Raw genomic sequence first — 22,122 nt, forward strand, 5'->3', positions numbered from 1 at the left:
CTTGTGGACTGAGAATGGAGTTAGTTGAAGAGCTCCGGTTTGGTCAAACCAACCGGTTAAAGGGTTCGGATTATGACTCTCTATAGCGAATCAGTGGCTTTTAAGTGACATATATTTATTTTAAAATTACATGTAATGTGTAGAGTTGTTTTGTTCTATCTGAAAAAGAATACAGGTTTTAGGCTTTAAAGATGTTTCTTAACGAACTTAACTGACTCTTTGAGAGAAGGACCCAATCTCACGAAGTTTATTGCGCTGAATCCGGCGGGTACGGGTAGTATAAGATCGAAATTCCCTGATCTCTAAAAATAATCTTTGGCCAAAAGAATTCTTTTGAAGCTAAATCCTGCAACAACAAGTACAAATGTAAACATGGGACGGGAGGTTCCAGATTATGATTGATGAGTGGAGGAAGTTTTGTTACTTACGCTGAGAAAGTTTTTATCTGGGAAGAAGTGGCACTCTGTCATCTGATTCAATGCGGTGACTAGCCTGCGGTAACAAAGAAGGAAGACATAACAATGATTTCAGCTTTTGAGTCGAATTTTTTTTACAAGAAATGGATTTCAGAGAAGATGGGAATGTGTATGTTCTTTACCTCTTCAGTTGCTCCTGCTGCCATGTTGATGAATGAGTCTTTAGCCCTGAAGTATATAAGAGAAGAAGAAAAGAAGTTAAATGGTGTATAAGAACAAACTTTGTATATAACTGTAATACGGTTTCAGATAAAGAATTGAACACACCTATGGCCATCCTTTGCGTCAACTAACTCTATGTTTCCGTTTTGTTGTTCGTCTTTTGCTTTTGAAAGGGGTGAAAAGAACTGCACAAATACAAGGTAGAGAAAACAAGAGATGAATCAGAGGCAGCCTTATAGAGGCTTGAGAAACGGTTTGTATAACATTACCTGATGCATTGAAATGAAAACTATAGAAATTCCCAGAAGAAAATTCATTGTTAATATATGTCCAAAGAGTGCTGCAGATGCTATGCCAGTAAATATTGTGGCTACTGTGGACGAATATTTCTTCAAGATTGTATCTGAGAACATATGGACACAAAGGCAACTAAATATCTTAGAATACAACCTTACTGAACGGTTTATATTTTCCAAGTATAGCAAAATTCAAATTTAATTTATTGAACCACCATATCCAGAACTAATCCATAAATTAACTGAGGTAACAAAGTTGAGTGTTATTTTTACCTGCATATTTGAAGAAAAAGGAGGATAGAATCCCTTGTGCTGCGTTGTTCAGTATCAGAAACATAGTAGCCCTAGAATGTCCTTGTAGGATGTCAAAACTGCCAGGACCTGTCGACACAGTGGCAAGATTGTGAGTACTGCGTTTAACAGGATTTAATTTAAGAAGCTTTTTTTTGCATTCTACTTAAATATTTATCGTATTCTTCTCTGCCATGTTAATATAACCATACCTTTATATATAACAGTTCCTAGTATTCCGAGGAAGTTGAATATCGCACCATAACCATAAAGAAATAAGTTCTGCACAAGGGAAATTAAAGCTTTACATTCAGAACCCAGGAGAGGATCATGGTCCTAGAATTTGACTAGACTAAAGAACAAGACTAATACAACAACATTGCTAAGAGAGATGACTAGACCAAAGAATAGAGCAAGTTCAACAATACGAGCCAAAAGAAATGTATCAAACCACAGTGTTAACACAGCCAGCTAACCATAAAACTGAAAAAAAGAGTTCAACAACCAAGCCAAGAGTTCTATTTTTACTATAGAAACTGCTACTGTGATGGTCATGCCCATTCCAGCGATGTGCCTCACAGATACTAGTACTAAAGAATCAACAGCTATAACCAACAGTTACAAACAACGGTCAGCACAAGCCTTCCCCAATATTATTACAAGGCTCTCATTTATGGGATGCTATATGGAAAAACAACTATGTACCAAGATTAGCTAACCTGGAGATAAATGCTTGTGTCATACTGACTCTTTAGAGCATACTCGTTGTAGACAGATGCCAAAGATGGGACAGTAACCTGCATGATGACGTGCTGAATAAGGCTCTAACATGAATTACAACTTTTCATTGATGCAGCAATGGGAGCACTTCCATACTAAATTTCTAAGAGAATCATATATAAAAGCCAGAAGATAAAACTTACAAAGATAAAGGTACATATGTATGCACCCGTAGCAATTGGAACAGCCACAGTTGTAGCTCCTTCAGGAAGAGAACGCAGCTGATTTATACTAATCCCTATCAGCAACAAAGCAAGTGCTTCCCACTACAACAAAAAATAACATATTAAATCCCAATAAGAGTAGGAGATAAGGATGGTCAAATAGATACATCCATAATTATATGTATGATACTATAATAATCACACATACAATAACCAAGAATAAGTGAAGTGACCTGTATGATGGAAAACCGACGCTTCATTATCATCTTCAGTAGTACAGCAATCACCAGAACTTTTAGATTGCTGAGCATCTTCACAGTAGCAGGATTGAAATATAGCTGGCACAGCAGAAAAGTGAATTGCTGTGTGAAACTAAAATAATAGAAAAAGAGATAGAAGCAAATAGAAGCCAAGTAGGCTAGATAAATACAACAACAGAGCTTAATGTAACTATCTTGTGAGCAATTGTTCAGTGCAACTTTCACAGCACACTCAAACATCTATCACCAAAAGCCAGCATGACATATTGCAGAATGCCGATCAGGACTTGGGAAAGATAACGATTATGGAAAGTAGAGGGAAATAACCTCTACTTAGAAATGATAATGTAATAATATACTCAGGGACCAGTAGTGTCAAGACCAAGAAATGAAAAGTAACAAAACAGAGTTTGTCCTCGAGAAGAAGTTAAACCAATGATCAACAAATTTGATCAAATTGAGAATATACTCGAGGAGAAGCAAATCAAGGATTCTTACAAAACCCACTTACGAACTATGTTAGACAGCCACATTAGGCTTCCTTGCATTCCAAAACTATTGCTACGTTCCTATGGTGTCAAAACACCAAATGATACTTTCTCGCCACAAAGCTAAAACCTTTTTACTATATAACTCAAGACAGCTAGGAAAATTTTCAATGAAACTACATTTCTGCAGCTTAATTACCAAAGGATGCACAAAGTGAAAAATAAGAAGCACATGTACCTGCATTGTGAACTTAAGATAGTTATTAATGGCATACAACCCTGCTGGAACAGCGAGAAGCATATTGTTCCGAGCTGCCTGCGAAATAAAGGCTCAAGTTACTGCAACTTGCATTATATATAGTTTAAGAAAAAATGAATTACTCAGAAGTTTCGAGTTTAATAATGGGGACTAATTTAAGAAAAAATATAATACTAGATGATCTAATGGTGACATAACATCTACATTTCGAACAATCATGCTTTGAAAACCAGATGTATAACATATGCCACACCCATTGGACATTAAGATTTCAAGAAACTAATCTTACTTTGAGACTATGCCACAATCCTAGTAATTCTAAATTGCCTAGTTGCCAAGATGATGTACCTGGACAAACGTGGAAAGAGATAGTAGAGGTTTCTCTCCAACTTTTTGGTGCCTGGCCTACAAATATTACCACAAAAAACTTAAGTATTAAAAGGGCGGCCAATTTTGTATGGGAAAGCAAGACACGCGTGGAAAAAGCAATCAGACTTTAAACCAAGAAACTTTCTCTATGCACAAAAAAATGAATATGAGATCCGTCTCATTCCATTACTAGTTAATCAAAACTCAGCACGCCACCATAAAGATACATAAAAGAAACGGAATATGATATTATCCCTCTAAAACAACCTTAGCAATTGGTTTAAGTCACCTCCACAAACGGAATATAGTGCAGAAGAAACATCACCAAGTAGTTTTAAATGCAAGAATGAAACCCAAATGGCCCTCAAACAAAATTGATATTTCGAAAGAACTGAAGTCAATTCAGAAACGTACCTGGAATAATAGCATGACCATCGCGAAAATAACTTTCGCGATTTCTGTCAAGAAGTTGACGCTAATAGGACTAAAGTTGAACTTTCCATCCACTTTAGACATGTACACTAAGACGGGCTGTAAGGGGATAAACGAAAACGTAAACTTTTAACAGAAATTTACAAAATTGGAAGAAAAACAACAACCTCCTACGATTGTGAATGATTGAACAGAGAGATATGATGCATGATTGCATGGTAGTAGTAGTATTGAGATAGAGATATGATGCGTGGTAGTAGTAGTATTGAAATGGCTAATGTTCTAACCAAGCCGTTGTAAGAAAAAGTTACCTGTAGACCAACTAGCATGCAGTCACCGACTACCAAAAAGACATTGAGAGCTCGTTGTTTTGAGGATACTCTAATCTTGTAGTTGTAGTTGTCATAAGCCCTTGAAATAGCTTTGCTACTGGGAGAAACCAACCTTGAACGACATACGCTGCACTCAGCCATCCCGTTCTTCATCGACCTTTCCCAAGCCAACCAATTCTAGACTGAGCTAAACCTGAAAAACAGCAATCAAGCAAAAGGAAACACCTTCTGAACAAAAGATATCAACTTTAAAGAGGAACTCAAACAAAACGCAATCAGATCTCAATAGCTACAAAACCGACAATTCACAGAGAAAATGAGCTAAAGCAGATCTCAAAACCAAATAAAGAACAAGAATGTAAGGTAAGAGCAGAATCAAGCATAACTAGTAGCGTCATTGTAAAAATCACATTTTTATGAACAGAAATAAAACTCTGGGAAAATAAATAAGGAACCAGATCGATCAAACCAACCTGAATAGACGTATAAGATCAGCTCAAAAACGCATTCCCAATACCAAAACCTCCTCCCGCCTAAACCGCGTAGATCCAGAAGGACTGCTCTCGTCTATGTAAGATCCAAATTACAGCAATTCAAAAGGATATAGAACTCTCCTCAAGCTTCACATTCAGAAACTAAGCAGAGAGAGATGAGGAAGAAGAGGGTATGAATCCGTCGGTCGATTAGAGTGCGCTCTTATGCTCTCGCACGACCCTTTGTGTTTTTTTTGCTTTGATTTCACAACACCGTTTTATTGCGTTACCTTTGGAAATAATTTAATTAAACAAAAAACATCCCACAAAAATCAAATTTTAACAAAAAAAAAAATTGGATTTCTGTCTGTTTCTGGCGTTGACACGTGGTGATTGCTGATTGTGACAGACCAATAAGAGTTGAGTATGAGTGGTGTTGAAGCTTTAGTGACGCTGACGTGTCATGCGGGTGATGGAAAGGATTGTATTTGTATCCAAGTTTTGGCTTTTTGGTCCAATGTTTCTTTCGCTTGGACTTACATTTATAAAAGGAAAAAACAAACTTTGATTTTTGTTTGTTTATGTTTTTAGTTAATGACTCAATGGTGGTTCGTAACTTCGTTTAATACTATTTTTTTGTTAATTTAGTGTAACGTAAACACGAATATTAACTGATTTTGTTGTTGTAGGACTTATCTAATTAAGGACTATAATATAATGTTAATGCATTCGTTTTATGAACTGAGAGCTTCATCATTGTGATGTTAAAACTTGAATAAGAATATGGAGTACTAAACAAGCAAATTTAAAATGAAATTTTTGATATAAGAAGTCTTGGAGTCACTTATCATGAATTTTATTCTATCTTTTTTTTTGGTACTCCACTTTAAACTAAATTTTGAATTGGTCTTGAAGTATTTTAGGGTTTGTCTGAATTTGAATACCGTAACAATAAACGAATTCACATGATCCTAGAAATATGTGACATCTACGGCATATGATCTATAATTCATTCCTTAAAACAAGATACACACACAATATGCATGCACTTTCGTGTAGACTTGTAGTTGCACACAAAACATTATCGAACACATAAACACAACGAATGTTTTCACACTTCACACTTTATAAATGATTCTTATAAAGTTGTAATGAAGTTTCATTTTCGTTACTTTAAAAGAAGATTCACCAGTGTTACAATCAGTTTTCAGTTCGGTCATAAAAAATTTTTTGTTCAATCACAACATCATTTACTTGTGAATTATCCCCGGATTTATTACCAAAGCAAAACCGTATTTAGAATGAAATTCTGTATAAACTAAAACTGATTTCGAACCAAAACAAAATTTACTTGTGACACCAAATTATAACTTCAAATTTAATATATTGATACATTGTTTACATTATTAAGATTAATTACTGTACAGTGATTATTATATCCATATAAACTTTGCTAATTTTATTCAAAGTTGAACCAAAATTAATAACTTTCAGATTCTAATACAAAACCGACTAAATAAAGAAAATGAAGATAACCAACTTGAACCAAACCGAATAACTACTAACCGGAATCTCAATATAGACTGTGTGTTGTGTGCGAATTCGTCGTCTGTGTTTCATCGACCAAAAAGGACACAGAGAAGAATTGAAGAATCCATTACTGGGTTCGAACCATCGAATTTGATACTAATCGGAACCCTAATCTCGAAATCAGTGTATGTCCTTCCTCCGTCTGCTGTGATTCTCAATTTCCCGGTTGGTTTTTTTAAATTCTCTCTCCATCGGCCTTTGTTGATTCATCTGTGTGCTCGTTTTGATCTTCAAAATTCGATTATAAGTAGATACGAAATTGCCTGCATGATTCAGTAGACGAATTGCTTTATCTATGCCCAGCTCGATTGAATTCAATCTAAGTGTTTTCTCGGATTCGTTTGGTTTGCCTTGGAGGGCTTGGTTTACTGAGGTTGAAAGTCTCTGTCTTTGGAGTCGAATTCGATAATGGTGGCATTTTTTTTTGCGAATAGTCTTCAAAATATATGGCCCTTTTCGATTTTTCAAAACAGTGACTTGAAGGAATCAAAGGAGCTTGTTCATAGACTTTCGTTACCAGAGAGTACAAAGAACTTTGTGTTTGCTATTAGAGTTCCTGAGCATGATTCAACTATTTACATACTTGCTGCTCAGAATTTATCAGAGAGATCTGCTAGTGATGCTGAGTGTCTTATACGAGAAATTCGTCCTGGTGCGGTAGTTGCTCAAGTGGACAAATCAGCTTTTGGGGAAGCTCAAGTTGAAGAGAGTGTATTAGGAAATGGGATTAGTGATTCAATCCCTACATCAGCTTTTAAAGTTCTTATACAGTGTTTTGTAGACAAGGTTAACAAAGAAAAGTATGAAAGTATTGCAGGGATTGTGGTTTTAAGGGAGATTTTCGGGACAAGTTTTAATGGTCATTTATTGGCTGCCAAAAGGGTGGCTGGGGAGGTTGGTTCGTCGTTTATGGTTCTGGAATCTCCTTTTGTTGATATTGCTGCCGTGGAAGATGCAGGAGGCAAGATGCAAAGTCTAGCTAATAGTCTCGTACCACAACTTAATGGCTCTGCTATATTTTCAAGCTCGCGAAGGTTTCTGATAACTAATGATGTCCAGGCACGGATGCTGAAGTTGATATCTTTGCAGATGAATCAGGTCAATAAAAAACTTAGCCCATCAAGCAGTGTTGCAAGTGGAATTTCCAGTGAGATACAGTCCTGTAGTCATGAAGTTCCTCCATTTGCTCAAACCATTTATCCCTTGCTTGTTGACCTTCATGATATATTCAGTGATCTCCCATCTATTGGGAAAGCTCTAGCCAATGCCAGAAGAATGTTGTCTGATGTTAATAGAGGGGAGTCTATGGATACAGAGGTTATTTCTGAAGTTTACCTTTTCCAGATTGCAGTTGAAGGTCTAAGAATTGCTTTGAACAATGCTGGTCGCCTACCAATCAAGAACATGGGAAGTTCAAGCCGAACCGAAGTTCAGTTTTCACAGCTCTCTTCTGAAGACAAATCTTACGCACTTATGGCAGATCTTCTTCGTAACCAGGCTAAAAAGTTCAAGAACATTGTAGCAATAGTAGATGCATGTAGCCTCGCAGGTCTTAGGAAGCACTGGAAAACTTGTGTTCCTCAAGAAGTCAAAGATATGTCTGAGTATATGCTACAAGATTTTGATAACGACGAGAAGACTAATGATTCAAAGTTGAAACGACTGTTATCTGATAAACCGGTGGTAGCAGTTGGTGCTGGTGCAACTGCTATCTGGGGGGCTTCTTCACTATCCAAGGCCATTTCTGCTTCTCCTTTCTTCAAGATTGTAACTTTCAAAGTCCCGGGATCATTGAACCTCTTTTTGACACATACCCATAAGGCAGTGACATTTGCATTTACCAAAGTGGCGGTTCCGTCTAAAGCAATGGCCCCCGGTTTTGCTAGTTCTGGAGCCAAATCAACATCTTTGGTAAAAGCATCTTTATCCGCCGAGAAAATCAGAGCAGTAACACATAGCATTATAGCTTCTGTAGAAAAGACAAGTTTATCTGCCATGAGAACTGCATTCTATGAGATCATGAGGAAAAGACGAGCAAAACCTATCGGTACCTTACCATTGGTGACATTTGGAGCCAGCCTTGCAACTTGTGCGGGATTGTTCGCCTATGGAGATGGGATCGAATGTGCAGCTATGTCTCTTCCTTCAGCTCCTTCGATTGCAAACTTGGGTAGAGGGATTCAAAACTTACATGAGGCGTCTCTGGAAGTGAGAATGAGAGAAGGCAACAGGATACAGAACGCCATCGAGTCCCTTAGACAAAGACTGAAGAAAGTAAAGTTTTAACGAAGAATAGGGTATATTTTTATACTTTCACTTAAATCTTTGTTTTAGCTTACTGTATATATACATACTCTCTACATGTTTCGTGTTCAGCTAATGGTTTGGTTTGCACATGATCTCTAGATGGTCACAGAAAATAGAAGCTGGTTTCATTAGGAGAGATCCAATGGAAATAGTGTATTACTCATTTCCTCTTTAAGATAAGGAAGAAGCATCAATAAAATCGATTGATTAGTAAAACAACTTCATTTTGCATCAAACCAAACTAAGAGAATACAACACTTCACCAAAATTGAAATTTTCTGTTCTAACATAAAACTTCATTTTAGATATTGAATTAGCTATGCTCGAGTACATCAGATGATACTAGCTAGCCTCGAGCCTTTAATTATGGCATCCTCTCTCCAACGCAGCAGATTTGATGATATTAAGCGATTCTACCATATCATCACATAGTCGATGAGGATCTGGATTCACAGTTGCATCGACAGCTAAACTGATGATAATCTTGTTCACGTAGCTCACGATATGGATATTGAATACCTTGTTCAGCAAAAGAAAACAACAAACATAAATATCTATGCTTTATACTTGTGATATAAGACGTTTTTCATATGCTATATACTTACTTGTGATCCTGTTAATGCACTTGCTGCGACATACGATATTGGATGGTCAAAAATACTTATATCTTCGTTTGGACCCATCACACTTGAATATGTCAATGTTGTATGATCATATAACCTCTTTGAAACAGCTTGTACTACCTGTTATATATCTCCTTATAATCAGAATATGATATATGGGTCAAATAGTTGATGTTGATTTCATACTTCACCTTTTCTCCAAAAAAATTCATGGTGAATTTGATAACTCCGTAAAAGTTAAACGCTTCTAGGGAAAGTATTTTTCTATCGATAGTAGCTCTGGCTCGTCGGACGTATTCCAATGGATCAGCTTCTGATCTTACCCATAAAGGAAATATAACAACACCTACAAAGTTTCCCCATGCATATTTTGCACCTTTCGTCATCATATCAGCCAGATCCTACATTTTCATATTTTATAAATTATTTAGTCTCTTACTTCATTCTAATTACGTAAGAATGTTGTCTTGTAAGCAAAAATTTACAATCAAAGTTACAAATGATTTTCACCTCGATCTTTGTATATGGTCTTAAGTTAACAGCTACGGTACCACGAAGATGAATTATTTCTAAGGATTTTTTCGTATCGACGCCCATTGTATGTTCATCTGCTAAAATATATCAAATATTAGATATTTATTACTTTAATATAGTGACATTGTCGCATTGACAAAAAGAGAATGAAACTATAGATTTACCATATTTTCTACTCATATATGAGAGACCTGCCTGTGTCATTCCAAGAAGAATACATCATTGACCTTCTACAAAATAAAAAATAAAAAGACATATAACGGTTAGTGAAAAAAGAAGAAACTACAATCAATGGGAAGAAAATGGTAAGAAATACTATAATATGTATAAATATACCATTTGCATTGTGTTCTTCACCAACTTGACATCATCAAGGCTTATTATTCTATGAATCAGTTTCCTAGGTTGAATTCCACCCATAGGTTCACTCGAAAGAGGATGTTTGGTGTCTCGCAGGAAACATAGTGTGAGAATAAACTTTAACATTTAAACAAAATTAATGAAGATAAACCTCATCATAGACCAAAAAGAATCAATACGTGTTTTTGTTGCGGATGCTTTAGTAGGAAGAGCGATAGTAGGCAGAGCGTTGGGGTCAGATGTTTTCCTCGCACAAGCGAGTAGAAGTGACATAAGAGATATTCCATCGCTATAGATACGTCAACTGAATCTTCAAGCAAAATGAATATAAATTCAGATACAGTGAAATGAATTTTTTAATACTTATTTTGAAGAAATTATAAACATATATCGTAAATATGTGTGAAAATTCCATTTTTACTTGTTACATAGCAAGTTGGGCGTAGGGATAAACTATATGATTACCAATATACAAGAGAAGCGAGGGAACTTGATCACTGAGTTCATGATTCAATAATATTGTTCTAGTTTAAGTAGTTGATCAATTCGCTTCACATGATATTACATATGAATTAATAGTAAATACTATTTTCAATCTTTTTTTGGTATTCTAATATTCTTGTTGTTCTTATATCCTCATCATCGTTATTATACTACTTTTGGCTATTATTTTCTTGTTTAATAATTTCTCAATATGATGAATTGGGTTCGCATGAAAAACCGATCGACATTATAGAATTTTTGAAATCGCAAGGTTTTGCAATCGTTCCCGACAAGAGTTTGCGTTAAGGATCTAGGCTTTAGATCTTTACTTTGACTGAATTTAAAATTCTATAAAGACTCCTGATAATACTAGTAGTAGATTTTTTTGCTAGATAAGTATATATCGGTGGTTGTAGTTATTTTTTTTTGCTCAAACATCAGTTTTGTTTTTCTTTGGCCTTCTTCTGTCTTTAAATATTTCATTAAAGACTTTTGATTTCTCCTGTCATGTCAGATGTGATCATTTCAGGTTCTTATTAGTGGGGTTTAGTGTAAATATAAAACCAAATCAAAAAGTATTTTTCTTAAGGATCGCTAACGAAATGAATTTCCCTATTAGTTGCCCATTGATATCAAATGAAACTATACGATTATTCATAAGTAATACTATACTTCATCAAGCAAACCCAACACTGACTCTAGACAAGCAAAGATAGATCATAACACTTTGCGTTTATTGAGGAAGTTAAATAGAAAACACATTTGATTCCAAAGCACTGTGAGATAGAGATTCATCAGAAGTTATCATATCTAGGAATACAGCTAGATGATTATCAGAGCATCAATTAGTTCGCAGATTAAGAACTATTAACAGAGGAACATCTAAAATCGATTCAACAAATACATTGAGCGATTATCATTTACTAAACAGACGAAGATCTCATTCACTGAAACCAAGATTCATAAGGATCATTATAAAAGTATCCTTCATTATTTCTTCAGTCGATTCATCGGGAAAAACAATTTTTTATCAAGAAACCCAAAGATCGATTTCAGATGGAATACACAACAAGAAGAGCGATTTAGAGACGTGTACCTTGAGTCTCGGTGATAAGAGAGAAGAAAACTCGGTGAAAAAAGAGAATGATCTTCAGCTTCTTGCTTCTTTGGCGCTATGATCTCACAGGACAATTTGAAAGAGAGAAACAACGACTCATGGTTATTAATGGGCTTTTAATAACAAAAAAGGGACAACATTAATGGGCTTTGGGCCCATTCGTAATATTGGTGATTTTTTTTTCTTTCTTTCAATTCGGCACTGCAGCTTCCTTAGGGAAGCATATAGCAGAAAGGAGATTAACTATCAAGGGTTAATAAATGGTCAGGTTTTTACCTGAGGAAGAGGACCAAGGGAACAAAACTTGAGTCTTATGGGTTTCATGTGTCCTTGACGACGAGAATACTCCTACAAGGGGGGAGATCTCAAACCCGTGGGCGTGAATCACACGCATAAGAAGCTGCTAATACTCCATCTTGTTGAATTGCAATTCCATAGACATTGTGACTGTAAACTACTTGCAAAAGCAGCTTCTACTCCACAATCTCCATGCTTTGTCAAAGCTTGTTAACCCGAGGTATTTCCCATATGGGTGGAAAGCAACACGTGCAACACAATTCAAATAACCTTTAAAACTTTGTTGGAGTGTTCCATCAGTTTTCCACAGCTCTGCAGTTCGATCAGCAGAAGCAGTTGCTCTTCCTTCCTCTTGCTGATGCTTTTGATCAAAGGAGCTTTTTCAGTTTTCCTCTGTACCAAATCTTCTTTTACTGATATCAAATCATTGTAAGCTTCTCAAATCATTTTATTACATCAGGGAGCATGTCGAAACACAGCATGTAGTCTTTATTATTTGGTCTGCAACATCTATGCAGAAGCTGTCTTTGGGCACAAAGTGAATAGCTCTTTATGCTAAACCATTATACCATAGTATTACATAAAGTTCTGCTCCTAGTCAATATCCAGATCCCGTAAACAAGTAGAAAACTGAGGATTTGTGTATACTTGCATAGAAGAGGAGAGTGAAAGAGAGGCATGCATAGGAATCTACTTAAATCGATTTAAAGGTTAAAGGAAAGAGGAAGAAAAATGAGTTGGCAGAATAAATATCAGAAAGATCTCGAAAGCATATATAACCAACTAATATTTTGAAACAAGATAAATAACTCCTAGAGAGGTAAGCATATATAACCAACTATTGCTAGAGAGGTAAACAAAATCTCTAGAGTCATAACATTCCATTTCAAAATTTTGGATATCCAAGAACCTGGCGTCGAAAACAAGCGGCATCTTGATATCCTCATTTCAAAATCTGAATTTTTCGGAGTAGGATGCGGATGGCTTGGCTTTAACGGAAGAGGGACCAAGTTTTCCACGTAAGGAGACAGAACACAAATGTCTAAGGAGAGACAACGAATCTCATCTTTCACTGGATAATATTTGAATAGCCTCTTCTTATTGTCATAGAAGACAAGATTCGCTTGCTTAGAAACTGCCACGGGCGTGAACCACCTTTTCTGCCTTCGCCAGGAAACAACTCTATGATCCAAACTTATGGAGTAAGTCTTGCTCCATTTTTCTTTGTATGTATCCATGCCCCATACCTCTAGTATCCATTCAGGGCTAACTCTGGTTATAGCAAGTACGAGACGGTCCTCAAGGTTCACCATCTGAGTGTCCACAGTGATCTGCGTAGGCGGCACTGGGACTTTATGAAACTCTTCTTTGTGAAGATCCAAGGCTAGTATTCTGTAAACCGTCTGAATGTGTAACCAGTAGATAGATCCATTCACGCATACCGATTTGCTTCCCACATTGACCACATAAGGAGGTGGACTCAGCTTCCGCCATTCACCAGTATCAACATCAAGAACACCACATTCCACCACAGGCTCCTCTTGCCTAACTCTCCAGAAAGCAAAAGACATCCTCACCACTTTATACCTCCCATTCACTTTGTCTCTACCAAACCCCATTACCCAGTTTCCCGGAGAGAAAGTCTTCCATAATCCTGAAATAAAGTTTCGATTTTTTTCTTTCAATTTCTAATGGCAAAAATTTCTACTTATAAAGTAACAGATTATTAGTTATTACCAATTCTAAATCTGCAGTTATGGTTCAAGCCGGAAGGGAATCGCCGAAGTTGGCTAGTCGATGGGTTCAAAACGATGATCCAATCTTGCTCGGGGAAGCAGATCACACCTTGGCAAGTCATCGAGGGTCGTGAGGCGTCGCAGTGCAGATAGACAATCTCTTCGTCCCCTTCAAACCGTGACTCGGGTAGGAGCTTCCTCCGTCCGCCGCAGTCGCAGTTGTAAGCAGCTAAGATTCTCCGGCGGCTGTTTTGAAGACTCATATGCCTCTCCGCGAACCTACTCGATTCCAGGAGTGACCTCCATTGTTTTGAGACGATTCTGCATTTGAGGATCGATTTCGTGGGCAATCTAAGGAGAACTTCTTCAAGTAGCTCGGGAAGAATGTCGATCGAATTAGGGTTCTCTTCTTCTTCCCCCATTTTTGAAGCTTGTTGATAACTACACTGTTTGTTTATCATCTTCGATATTTGTGAATTATAATTAGACACATTTATTTAAGGCCTTTTTATGGCCCAATTAATAAGGACGACGTAATCAATTATTTAAATTTGCAATAGTGGCATTCTTCACATTGTGGTCATAAACGCATTTTATTTCTTACTAATAAACTAGAACATAAAGGTCCATGGCAACTAATGCCCGCTTGGCAATAAAATCTGCCAATACATTATCTAGTCGATAAAACATTATTAACTTAGAGTCAGTTACAAAGTAAAAACTTTTCTTTCTATTAAATATTTTAATAATCACACCTTAGTTATATAAATAAATTATAATTACTATCAAATTTATCTATGGGAATATGAACACTAAACTGACGATAGATGTTGTGAATAATTAATGATGGTTCCAATCAATTTGCCTTGTTCAATACTTTGGAGCAAACATGCACACCAGCCACAAGAAGTAATTACTTTTTGTTTTCTCCACTCGTACTTGCCAAATCTGTTATATTTGAAAATGATTCAATAAAACAATTTAACAAATAATTAACTGAAAAATAAGCAATATCGTTGTAGTACCTTTACCCCTTTTCGATAGTTTGCGAACCAATTTTTTCAAAAGGCTATCCTCCTCCTAAAATAAAAATAATTGTTAAATGGTAACACATGACAAAAATAGTTATGTAGTATTGAAAATAATACTTAATTACAGTTACAGTGGGTGGTTGTTTGGTGGCATGGCGAAAATTCTCGAGCAGCGAAGCCTCGTATCTCTCTCGTCCTTCCTTAGACATTTTCCTATATATCCAAGAATATGAGAGGAATTTGCGACACTTTGGACACCGCATGTCCAATTCTTTATGTATTTTGGACTCGATGTGTTCTACATGCAGAAATGAGTAGAGCATTAATTTAGCTCACAAAAAAATATCAACACACACAAGCTGAAATGTGTTACCTTTAAAGCATTTGTCGTCACAAACATAGTCACCGCATCCAATGTTTATGCAGGAAGTGATATCATTGCAAAGACAGCATTTTCTCTAGAAACGTATAAAAGAAGAGTTAAGTATAAATTCAGAAACTAAAATTTGTCACAATCCTTTAAAAAAGACATAGAGAATAAGGAACATACCCTACCAGAATGAAAGTGATTCGTAGGATTGGGTTCAAAGGAATAGGACATTCCGCCATTATCAGGAGATTTTTTGTAAGCTGAGACAAGTTTTTCTCCATCCCTAACCAAATTTCAGATATCATAATCAGTGACGAAAACAAAACAAGTATGAACAAATTAGAAATAAGAAAAGTAGATGATACAGACCATTTGTATCTCAAAAGTAAAGCAGTAGCTCGATCTTTAAAAATTCCTAGGCGAGAAGCAACCCTGTTGATTGTGTCATAAACCTCATTCATGTCCTGACTCTGACCTCTTACTCCCTCCATGATTCTTTCCAAAGTTTTCAAGTGTTAAACCAAAGAAAGTAGATAAATAATCAGATGATGATCGTACGTACCCCATAATGCAGCATTATTAGTGAAATAATCAGATGATTGACGAATCAAACCAAACACAAGATTAAGAAAAGAAAGCAATACACTAGGAAGAAAATCAAAAGCATACCAAGTAATGTGAGAAAGAAGAGAATTAGACGTGAATACAATAATCAGAATGAGAAATGACTCCATCTTATAGACACAATTAGGAATAATCCGCGTGAGGTAAAGTAAGAAGAAAACCAACTGACTTGATAGTGATGTGTAAAAAGATGAGTGCTGACTTCTGAGGCGTATGAGAGTAACAAACAACTTGCCTTTATTGCTAGAAGAAGATAATCTTACATTTATGGTTGGGTAAATTCTGATTTTCAAAATTACCTTGATGAGAAAGAAAAGAAAAACGCTAACTTAATTACTTAGCCTTTCCTTTTGGGTTTTCCTTTGACGTCATAATGCAACTTAGCTTATACCTAACTATAAAAAATGGAAAATGCCAACTTACTTACATATGACATTTGACAAGGCACTTAGCTGTAACTAACTACAAGTTTAACCTTCCTTACGCGTGAAAATATTACGTATTTTCCAACTAGATAAAGTTTATTTCATGCTCTTCTTAGTTACTAAAAGATTGTTTTTGCACATTTTCGTCGTAACCGCACTTAGCTAAAATATTCATACTAATGAGCTGCGTCCCTACTCAAAGCGTAACGTCACTTTGTCGATACGAATTAAGAACGTAGAATGTCATGATCTCGTACATCAATACATCATGTTCATTGGAGTATTCGCTATGCTCGAGCAATAGTCTTTTAATGCTGAGAAGATCATGATTTTCTACTCGAATGCTAACCCAGCCAAACCGGTTTATCTCGTCTCATTATCCATATGCTGAAATATAAATTTATATACAATAAGAATAAGTTTCATATGTATATTCTCAAACATTACAGTATAATGTGATCTAGATCCTAATTTCAATATGAAGATATATCTAGTTTAGATAGCATCAAACCATTAACAGTTGGATTACAGAATCAATTTTAACGATACAACACCTTTTGCACATGTATTTATTTCCTTGAAAACGTTTAACTTGTCTTCTCAATGACACTCTAGTTTTCTAGAAAAAAATTCATTGCTCTTTTTCCTCTAGAAAATTTGTCTCTCCAGGGCATGTATTTAATTTTCTTGCTCTTTTTTCTCACAAGTATGAATCCCTACTATCATAAACATATATAATCTCTGTTAGTTCCTGAAGAAGTAAGATTAAGAACATTGAGCTTATAAGGTCATCTCGTACATATGGTGAAAGCATCCATAACCATAAATATTATAGCATGCTCTAAAAATACGAATATCCTTTGAAAGAACAAATTGAATGAATGAGCAATCGACACAGGAGCAAAGTGAATCAACTTTTTAGAAAATGTCCAAGCTAACTAGAAAATGCTAATCCGTAATTTTGATAATATCACAACCAGTTCTTTTGGCCCCTAGTCAAAATCTGTAAACAGAGAGAAAAGTTTGAAGCTTCGTACTTGCTTTGCAAGTTACATGCCAAGAGGGTAAAACACATAGAGAAGAATCCACCTACTTGAATTTTAATGATCTATAATACTGATAACCAACTAGAACTAGAGTGGCAAACACAAACCGAAAAGTGATGATCTCCTTGAATAACCCTGCCTCCGGATGCTTCGAAAACAATCCGCAACTAGATGTCCTGATTTTGTAATCCCGATGATCATGTCCTGAGTCCAAACGAAGTGGTACCAAATCCTCGAGATAAGGAGATATAACAGAAATATCTGAGGAGAGACAGCAAATCTCATTTGTCTCGGTATTATATTTAAACAACCGCTTGTGATTGTCACAAAAGACAAGATTCCCTAGCTTAGAAACCGTCAACACCGTGAACCAACTAGACTCCCATGGGTGGTTAATAATGATACTGGCTAAAGTTATGGAGTAAGTCTTGCTCCATATTTCTTTGTCTACATCCATCAGGCTCAGTATCTCTAGCTCCCATTCTGGCGCACCGTTTGTTTTAGTTATGGCTAGACGGTCATCAAGGTTCACCATCTGGGCACTCATGGTGCAACACGTAGATGGAACGGAAACATTGTGGAACTCTAGTGTGTGAAGATCCAAGGCTAGGATTCCGAAACGCTAAACATTTTTTAACCAGTAGATTGACCCATTCACACACACTGACTTCCTTCCCACGTCAATATCGTTAGGAGGTGGATTCAGTTCACTCCATTCCCCAGTTTCAACATCAAGAACCTCGCATTTTTCCACAGGACTAAAACACATCCTCACCACTTTATAGCTACCATTAAATTTGTCTCTACCAAATCCCATCTCCCAATTCCCCGGAAAGGAAGTGAGGTATAGTTCGTCTGCAATTTCACGAAAAAATCAGACAAAAACAATCCAAATTTTAACTGACTCTTTAATAAACCATTAAACAGATATTACCTCTGAACTGAAAACGAATACGATCAGAGGGCACGTGATGATTAGGGCTACAAGGAAATCTCCGGAGTTGTCTGGTCGATGGGTTCAAAACGTTGATCCAACCTGGTGCTGGGATACACACCAAACCCTCACATGTCAGAGAGGGTCGTGTGGCGTCAATATCGCAGTGTAAATAGACCATCTGGATCTCTTCCTCACCTTCGAATCCCAACTCAGTCCGGTCTCCAACAGCCAGAATTTTCTCCTTCTTCTCAACGTTCAAACGCCTCTCCGCGAAACTCTTCGATTCCAGGATTGATCTCCATTGTTTTGAGACGGTTTTGAATCTGAGGATTGATTTTAAAGGCAATCCAAGGAAAATTTCTTCAAGTAGATCGGGAACTACGTAAATCATCATCGGGATTAGGGTCTTTTTCTTCTTTTCTCTACAGAACTAAAAACTCATCGGGATTAGGGTCTTTTTTATACACAATTTTTTTTTTTTCTAGTTTTAACGGAAACCCCCACAAATATTTCATTATTACTATTTAGCCCAGTCAATTTCCAAAAGATTAATTTAGGTCACCTCTCTCTCTCTCTTTCCCTATCTCTTGGCCTCGTGCTCGTGCAGCTGAAGATCCCTGCTCTGATTCGTCAAATCCAGTAAGCTAAATTTCCTCTTAATTTTCTGGTCTTTAATTACTTTATACTCCATATGAATAATTTCTTCAATCGAATTTTTCATCTTTGGGTCTTAATTTTTTTCTCAACTGATTCAGCTAACATTAGTGATTAGCTATTTGCTGGATTTCTTCGATTGCTTGTCGTCTCTATGTTTCAATTGTATTATGATTACGACACATTCTTGTTCTGATCATTGTCGATGAAAAGGGTAAACTTTGAACAATCTTCTATTACATAAAATTGAAACTTTTTCCAACATTTCTGAGATTTTCCAAATCAAATTCTCGGAGTTGAATTGAACTCTCAAGTAGCTTACATAATATTCAAACTTTTGATTATCTAATCAAATCTGTAATTCTTCCTTATCTATGTGGCAGTGGAAGATGAGGATGATCCAACCACAAAGAACAGCAACAACACAGATGATTTTGCTATAGAGCCTCGTGAAGGGATTATATTTGAATCCGAGGATGCAGCTAAGATGTTCTATGATGATTACTCTAGACGATTAGGGTTTGTAATGCGTGTAATGTCTTGCCGAAGATCCGAGAAAGACGGAAGAATTCTTGCCCGGAGATTCGGTTGTAACAAAGAAGGTCATTGTGTTAGTATTCGTGGTAAGTTTGGATCAGTTAGGAAACCTAGACCGAGTACAAGAGAAGGTTGCAAAGCTATGATTCATGTTAAGTATGACCGGTCTGGCAAATGGGTCATTACCAAATTCGTCAAAGAACATAACCATCCACTCGTTGTTTCACCTCGCGAGGCTCGCCATACCCTGGTGAGTACTTAACTTACTTAACTTATGTCCCTGTGCAGTGTAACATTACGTATTTTGAGCAACAAATGTATGAAACCATTTTGGTAAATTATATGTTGTTATAGGACGAGAAGGATAAGAGAATTCAAGAACTGACGATAGAGCTGCGAAACAAGAAGCGGTTATGTGCAGCGTACAAGGAACAGTTAGATGCTTTTGCAAAGATTGTTGAAGAGCATAGTAATCAGATAGCAAAGAAAGTTGAGAATGTAGTGAACAATTTGAAGGAGTTCGAACATCTAGAGCATGCGCTATTGCGAAGTAAACAAGATGCCATCTAAGCCAACTATTGATGTGTGCGGCTGTATATTCTTTGAATTGGTGAAGCTTTCCCGATCGTAAATGGTTTAAGTGTAATCTAGATGTGGTTTGAATCTTATTTTATGGAATGTAATGTGAGGAACTTTGTAACCATAGAGTAGAAGAGGACATGGATTTAACTCTTGCCTTTAGATTGATACGAATGTGGTTGGTTCTGCAATATACTATATTGATAGGAAACAGTTAACAATCTACTTAAGAACACTTAACAATCAGAATAGATGAGAAGGTGAATCTTACATAAGCTCAGAGATACCCTAAAAAACAAAGATTACACACCTTCCTCGATTACACGATGTTTTGATTTGTCATCAGAAAATTTATTTACAGAGGAAAAACAAGAAAAACAAACCAATCAATCGAATAAACACACTTCTCTTCTGTCAAATCAAACCCTAGTTAAAGATCAATTACTGCTGCTAAAGCCACCACCTTTCATCATCTGAAGAAACTCTTTGTAATTGACTCTACCATCACCATCTGCATCAACTTGCATAATCATCTTCTTACAACCATCTAGGGTCTTCCCTTGCTTGAGTCCCAAGGAAGCCATCACAGATTTCAACTCCTCCACAGTGATAAACCCATCTCCGTCTTGGTCAAACACGTTAAACGCATCTTTCATATCCTCTTCCTCTGTTTCGCCATCGTTGTGATGCTCATCCACAATCGAGCTGTACAGCGACTCAAACTCGTCTATGTCGACGCATCCATCACCGTTAGCATCGATCTTGTGGATCATTTGAGTCAGATCTTTGTCTGGTATGTAGATTCCAAGATTCTCAAGCGAGTCGTTGAGCTCTTCCTTTGTGATTCGACCGTCACCGTTCTTGTCGAACATCTGGAAAACGCGTTTGAGCTCGGACGGATCTATTCTTTTCGTCGGCGCTGAAGAAGATGATGGAGAAGGTAACATCGTTGACGGAGACGGTGGTGAGTTCTTGTGGAGAGTTTTGTCGAACCAAGAAAGAGGGAAAAGAGTTCGTAGCTTCTTTGGTACTAAAGAGAGAAGAAACGAATTTAGTATATTGTAGAGAAGGAATATTCTCACCATAACTGTTGAATCACAACTCTTATTTTATGAGAAGAAAAAAACAGAGAGAAGATCTGAGAAACAGAGAGCTTGAAACAGAGCTTTGTTGATACAGAGAAACTTGGAGATTGTTTGTCTTTATAGAGGAGAGAGAGAGAATTTATTATAATTATTAAATAGTATATTTTTCCGGAAATTATTTTTTCTTTTTCACGCCTATACAACCGTTGAATCTAATTTTTAATCCTTTACTTTTTGGAGAAAGTAAATTAAAATGGAACGTTACAAAGAAGAAAACAACGATTTTATAGAGAAACATGACTTTTCTAAAAATATTTGTAGTCTTCTTCTATTCAACAATAATCACATTTAAAAATTAGATTTTACACTGAGCAAAAATATATACACATATTTACATTTGAACACTATACTTATTTACATATTATGTTCTTAAATCTTATAAATGTACATCTCTAAATGAATAATCTTTATATGACGAATTAAGATCCAAAGGATCTCACCTAATACAAGTTAAACGTAGAAAAAGCCGTGATTTACAGAATCCATTTAAGTGTATGAACCATGATAAATGAAGGATAAATATGTACAACTAGATTTTAACCCGCGGTATACTGCGGGGACAACTTATTTTTTAAATTAGTATATATAAAAGTTTACAAATTAAATCTATTTATTTTTATTTTATAGTTTACAATTGTTATTAAGTGACGTCCTATCAAACCCGTCTCGCCAAATCCGTCCCGTAAAAAAAACCGCGGTACACCGCTAATTTAAATATATAATGAAAATAAATATTTTACGGGATTGCAATTGTATTTTGGTTTGTCAAACAAATATTTGTTTTAAATAGTTGTCAAAATCTAGTTCAAATTTTGGAGAAAAAAGATTTATTGGATAGATAAAGAATGTATTTAGGTGTGTTTTGTTCATTTTAAGGGATTGCAATTATATTTTTGTTTGTCAAACATTTTTTGTTTTAAATAGTTGCTGAATATATTTGGAATA

General features: G+C 36.1%; 8 protein-coding genes across 16 annotated transcripts; 2 read left to right on the plus strand and 6 right to left on the minus strand.

Annotated features, from left to right (window-relative positions):
• Positions 1-20: 20 nt before the first annotated feature.
• Positions 21-5,100, minus strand: AT2G43240 (Nucleotide-sugar transporter family protein). 2 transcript variants are annotated; one of them, NM_129886.4, is made up of 15 exons: positions 4,783-5,100; positions 4,289-4,502; positions 3,960-4,076; positions 3,525-3,581; positions 3,156-3,233; positions 2,403-2,507; positions 2,149-2,271; positions 1,945-2,022; positions 1,438-1,507; positions 1,208-1,315; positions 908-1,041; positions 744-823; positions 599-644; positions 429-492; positions 21-346 (listed from the first exon to the last, which is right to left on the minus strand). In NM_129886.4, the coding sequence occupies exons 2-14, from the start codon at positions 4,460-4,462 to the stop codon at positions 442-444; spliced, it is 1,221 nt and encodes a 406-aa protein (NP_181853.3). In that variant the 5' UTR covers positions 4,463-4,502; positions 4,783-5,100; the 3' UTR covers positions 21-346; positions 429-441. The 2 variants fall into 2 exon arrangements, with proteins under 2 accessions (NP_181853.3, NP_001118506.1); NM_001125034.1 differs by lacking the exon at positions 3,525-3,581 and having other exon boundaries at positions 4,783-5,029.
• A 1,289-nt stretch (positions 5,101-6,389) lies between these two features.
• Positions 6,390-8,898, plus strand: AT2G43250 (uncharacterized protein). The gene has a single exon (NM_129887.3). The coding sequence runs from the start codon at positions 6,781-6,783 to the stop codon at positions 8,656-8,658; it is 1,878 nt and encodes a 625-aa protein (NP_181854.1). The 5' UTR covers positions 6,390-6,780; the 3' UTR covers positions 8,659-8,898.
• On the minus strand, positions 8,865-10,471 carry AT2G43255 (O-acyltransferase WSD1-like protein). Of its 2 annotated transcripts, none has more exons than NM_180061.2 (6): positions 10,173-10,471; positions 10,001-10,066; positions 9,813-9,910; positions 9,494-9,703; positions 9,285-9,422; positions 8,865-9,198 (listed from the first exon to the last, which is right to left on the minus strand). In NM_180061.2, exons 2-6 carry the CDS (start codon positions 10,038-10,040, stop codon positions 9,040-9,042), a joined length of 645 nt encoding a protein of 214 aa, NP_850392.2. In that variant the 5' UTR covers positions 10,041-10,066; positions 10,173-10,471; the 3' UTR covers positions 8,865-9,039. The 2 variants fall into 2 exon arrangements, with proteins under 2 accessions (NP_850392.2, NP_001118507.1); NM_001125035.1 differs by having other exon boundaries at positions 9,813-9,913.
• A 2,196-nt stretch (positions 10,472-12,667) lies between these two features.
• Positions 12,668-14,347, minus strand: AT2G43260 (F-box and associated interaction domains-containing protein). Of its 2 annotated transcripts, none has more exons than NM_001337022.1 (2): positions 13,831-14,286; positions 12,668-13,747 (listed from the first exon to the last, which is right to left on the minus strand). In NM_001337022.1, the coding sequence occupies exons 1-2, from the start codon at positions 14,249-14,251 to the stop codon at positions 12,906-12,908; spliced, it is 1,263 nt and encodes a 420-aa protein (NP_001318412.1). In that variant the 5' UTR covers positions 14,252-14,286; the 3' UTR covers positions 12,668-12,905. The 2 variants fall into 2 exon arrangements, with proteins under 2 accessions (NP_001318412.1, NP_181855.4); NM_129888.4 differs by having other exon boundaries at positions 12,833-13,747; positions 13,831-14,347.
• Positions 14,348-14,408: 61 nt separating this feature from the next.
• On the minus strand, positions 14,409-15,937 carry AT2G43261 (uncharacterized protein). Of its 4 annotated transcripts, none has more exons than NM_001125036.1 (7): positions 15,900-15,937; positions 15,600-15,725; positions 15,411-15,513; positions 15,234-15,318; positions 14,986-15,158; positions 14,855-14,909; positions 14,409-14,777 (listed from the first exon to the last, which is right to left on the minus strand). In NM_001125036.1, exons 2-7 carry the CDS (start codon positions 15,719-15,721, stop codon positions 14,743-14,745), a joined length of 573 nt encoding a protein of 190 aa, NP_001118508.1. In that variant the 5' UTR covers positions 15,722-15,725; positions 15,900-15,937; the 3' UTR covers positions 14,409-14,742. The 4 variants fall into 4 exon arrangements, with proteins under 4 accessions (NP_001118508.1, NP_001118509.1, NP_001118511.1 ...); NM_001125037.1 differs by having other exon boundaries at positions 14,481-14,777; positions 14,861-14,909; NM_001125039.1 differs by having other exon boundaries at positions 14,543-14,777; positions 14,861-15,158.
• Positions 15,938-17,336: 1,399 nt separating this feature from the next.
• AT2G43270 (F-box and associated interaction domains-containing protein) lies at positions 17,337-18,653 on the minus strand (the record flags this gene model as incomplete). Of its 2 annotated transcripts, NM_129889.1 has the most annotated exons (3): positions 17,369-17,947; positions 17,990-18,180; positions 18,260-18,653. In NM_129889.1, 3 exons carry the CDS (start codon positions 18,651-18,653, stop codon positions 17,369-17,371), a joined length of 1,164 nt encoding a protein of 387 aa, NP_181856.1. The 2 variants fall into 2 exon arrangements, with proteins under 2 accessions (NP_001189741.1, NP_181856.1); NM_001202812.2 differs by having other exon boundaries at positions 17,337-18,180.
• A 110-nt stretch (positions 18,654-18,763) lies between these two features.
• Positions 18,764-20,184, plus strand: AT2G43280 (Far-red impaired responsive (FAR1) family protein). 2 transcript variants are annotated; one of them, NM_001337023.1, is made up of 3 exons: positions 18,764-19,130; positions 19,300-19,703; positions 19,808-20,184. In NM_001337023.1, the coding sequence occupies exons 2-3, from the start codon at positions 19,404-19,406 to the stop codon at positions 20,021-20,023; spliced, it is 516 nt and encodes a 171-aa protein (NP_001323793.1). In that variant the 5' UTR covers positions 18,764-19,130; positions 19,300-19,403; the 3' UTR covers positions 20,024-20,184. The 2 variants fall into 2 exon arrangements, with proteins under 2 accessions (NP_001323793.1, NP_181857.2); NM_129890.4 differs by having other exon boundaries at positions 18,764-18,901.
• Positions 20,185-20,213: 29 nt separating this feature from the next.
• Positions 20,214-21,209, minus strand: MSS3 (Calcium-binding EF-hand family protein). Its single transcript, NM_129891.2, has one exon. The coding sequence runs from the start codon at positions 21,115-21,117 to the stop codon at positions 20,470-20,472; it is 648 nt and encodes a 215-aa protein (NP_565996.1). The 5' UTR covers positions 21,118-21,209; the 3' UTR covers positions 20,214-20,469.
• Between the last annotated feature and the right edge of the window lie 913 nt (positions 21,210-22,122).

This window comes from Arabidopsis thaliana, chromosome 2, assembly GCF_000001735.4.
Source record: "Arabidopsis thaliana chromosome 2, partial sequence".
Taxonomy (NCBI): Eukaryota; Viridiplantae; Streptophyta; class Magnoliopsida; order Brassicales; family Brassicaceae; genus Arabidopsis; species Arabidopsis thaliana.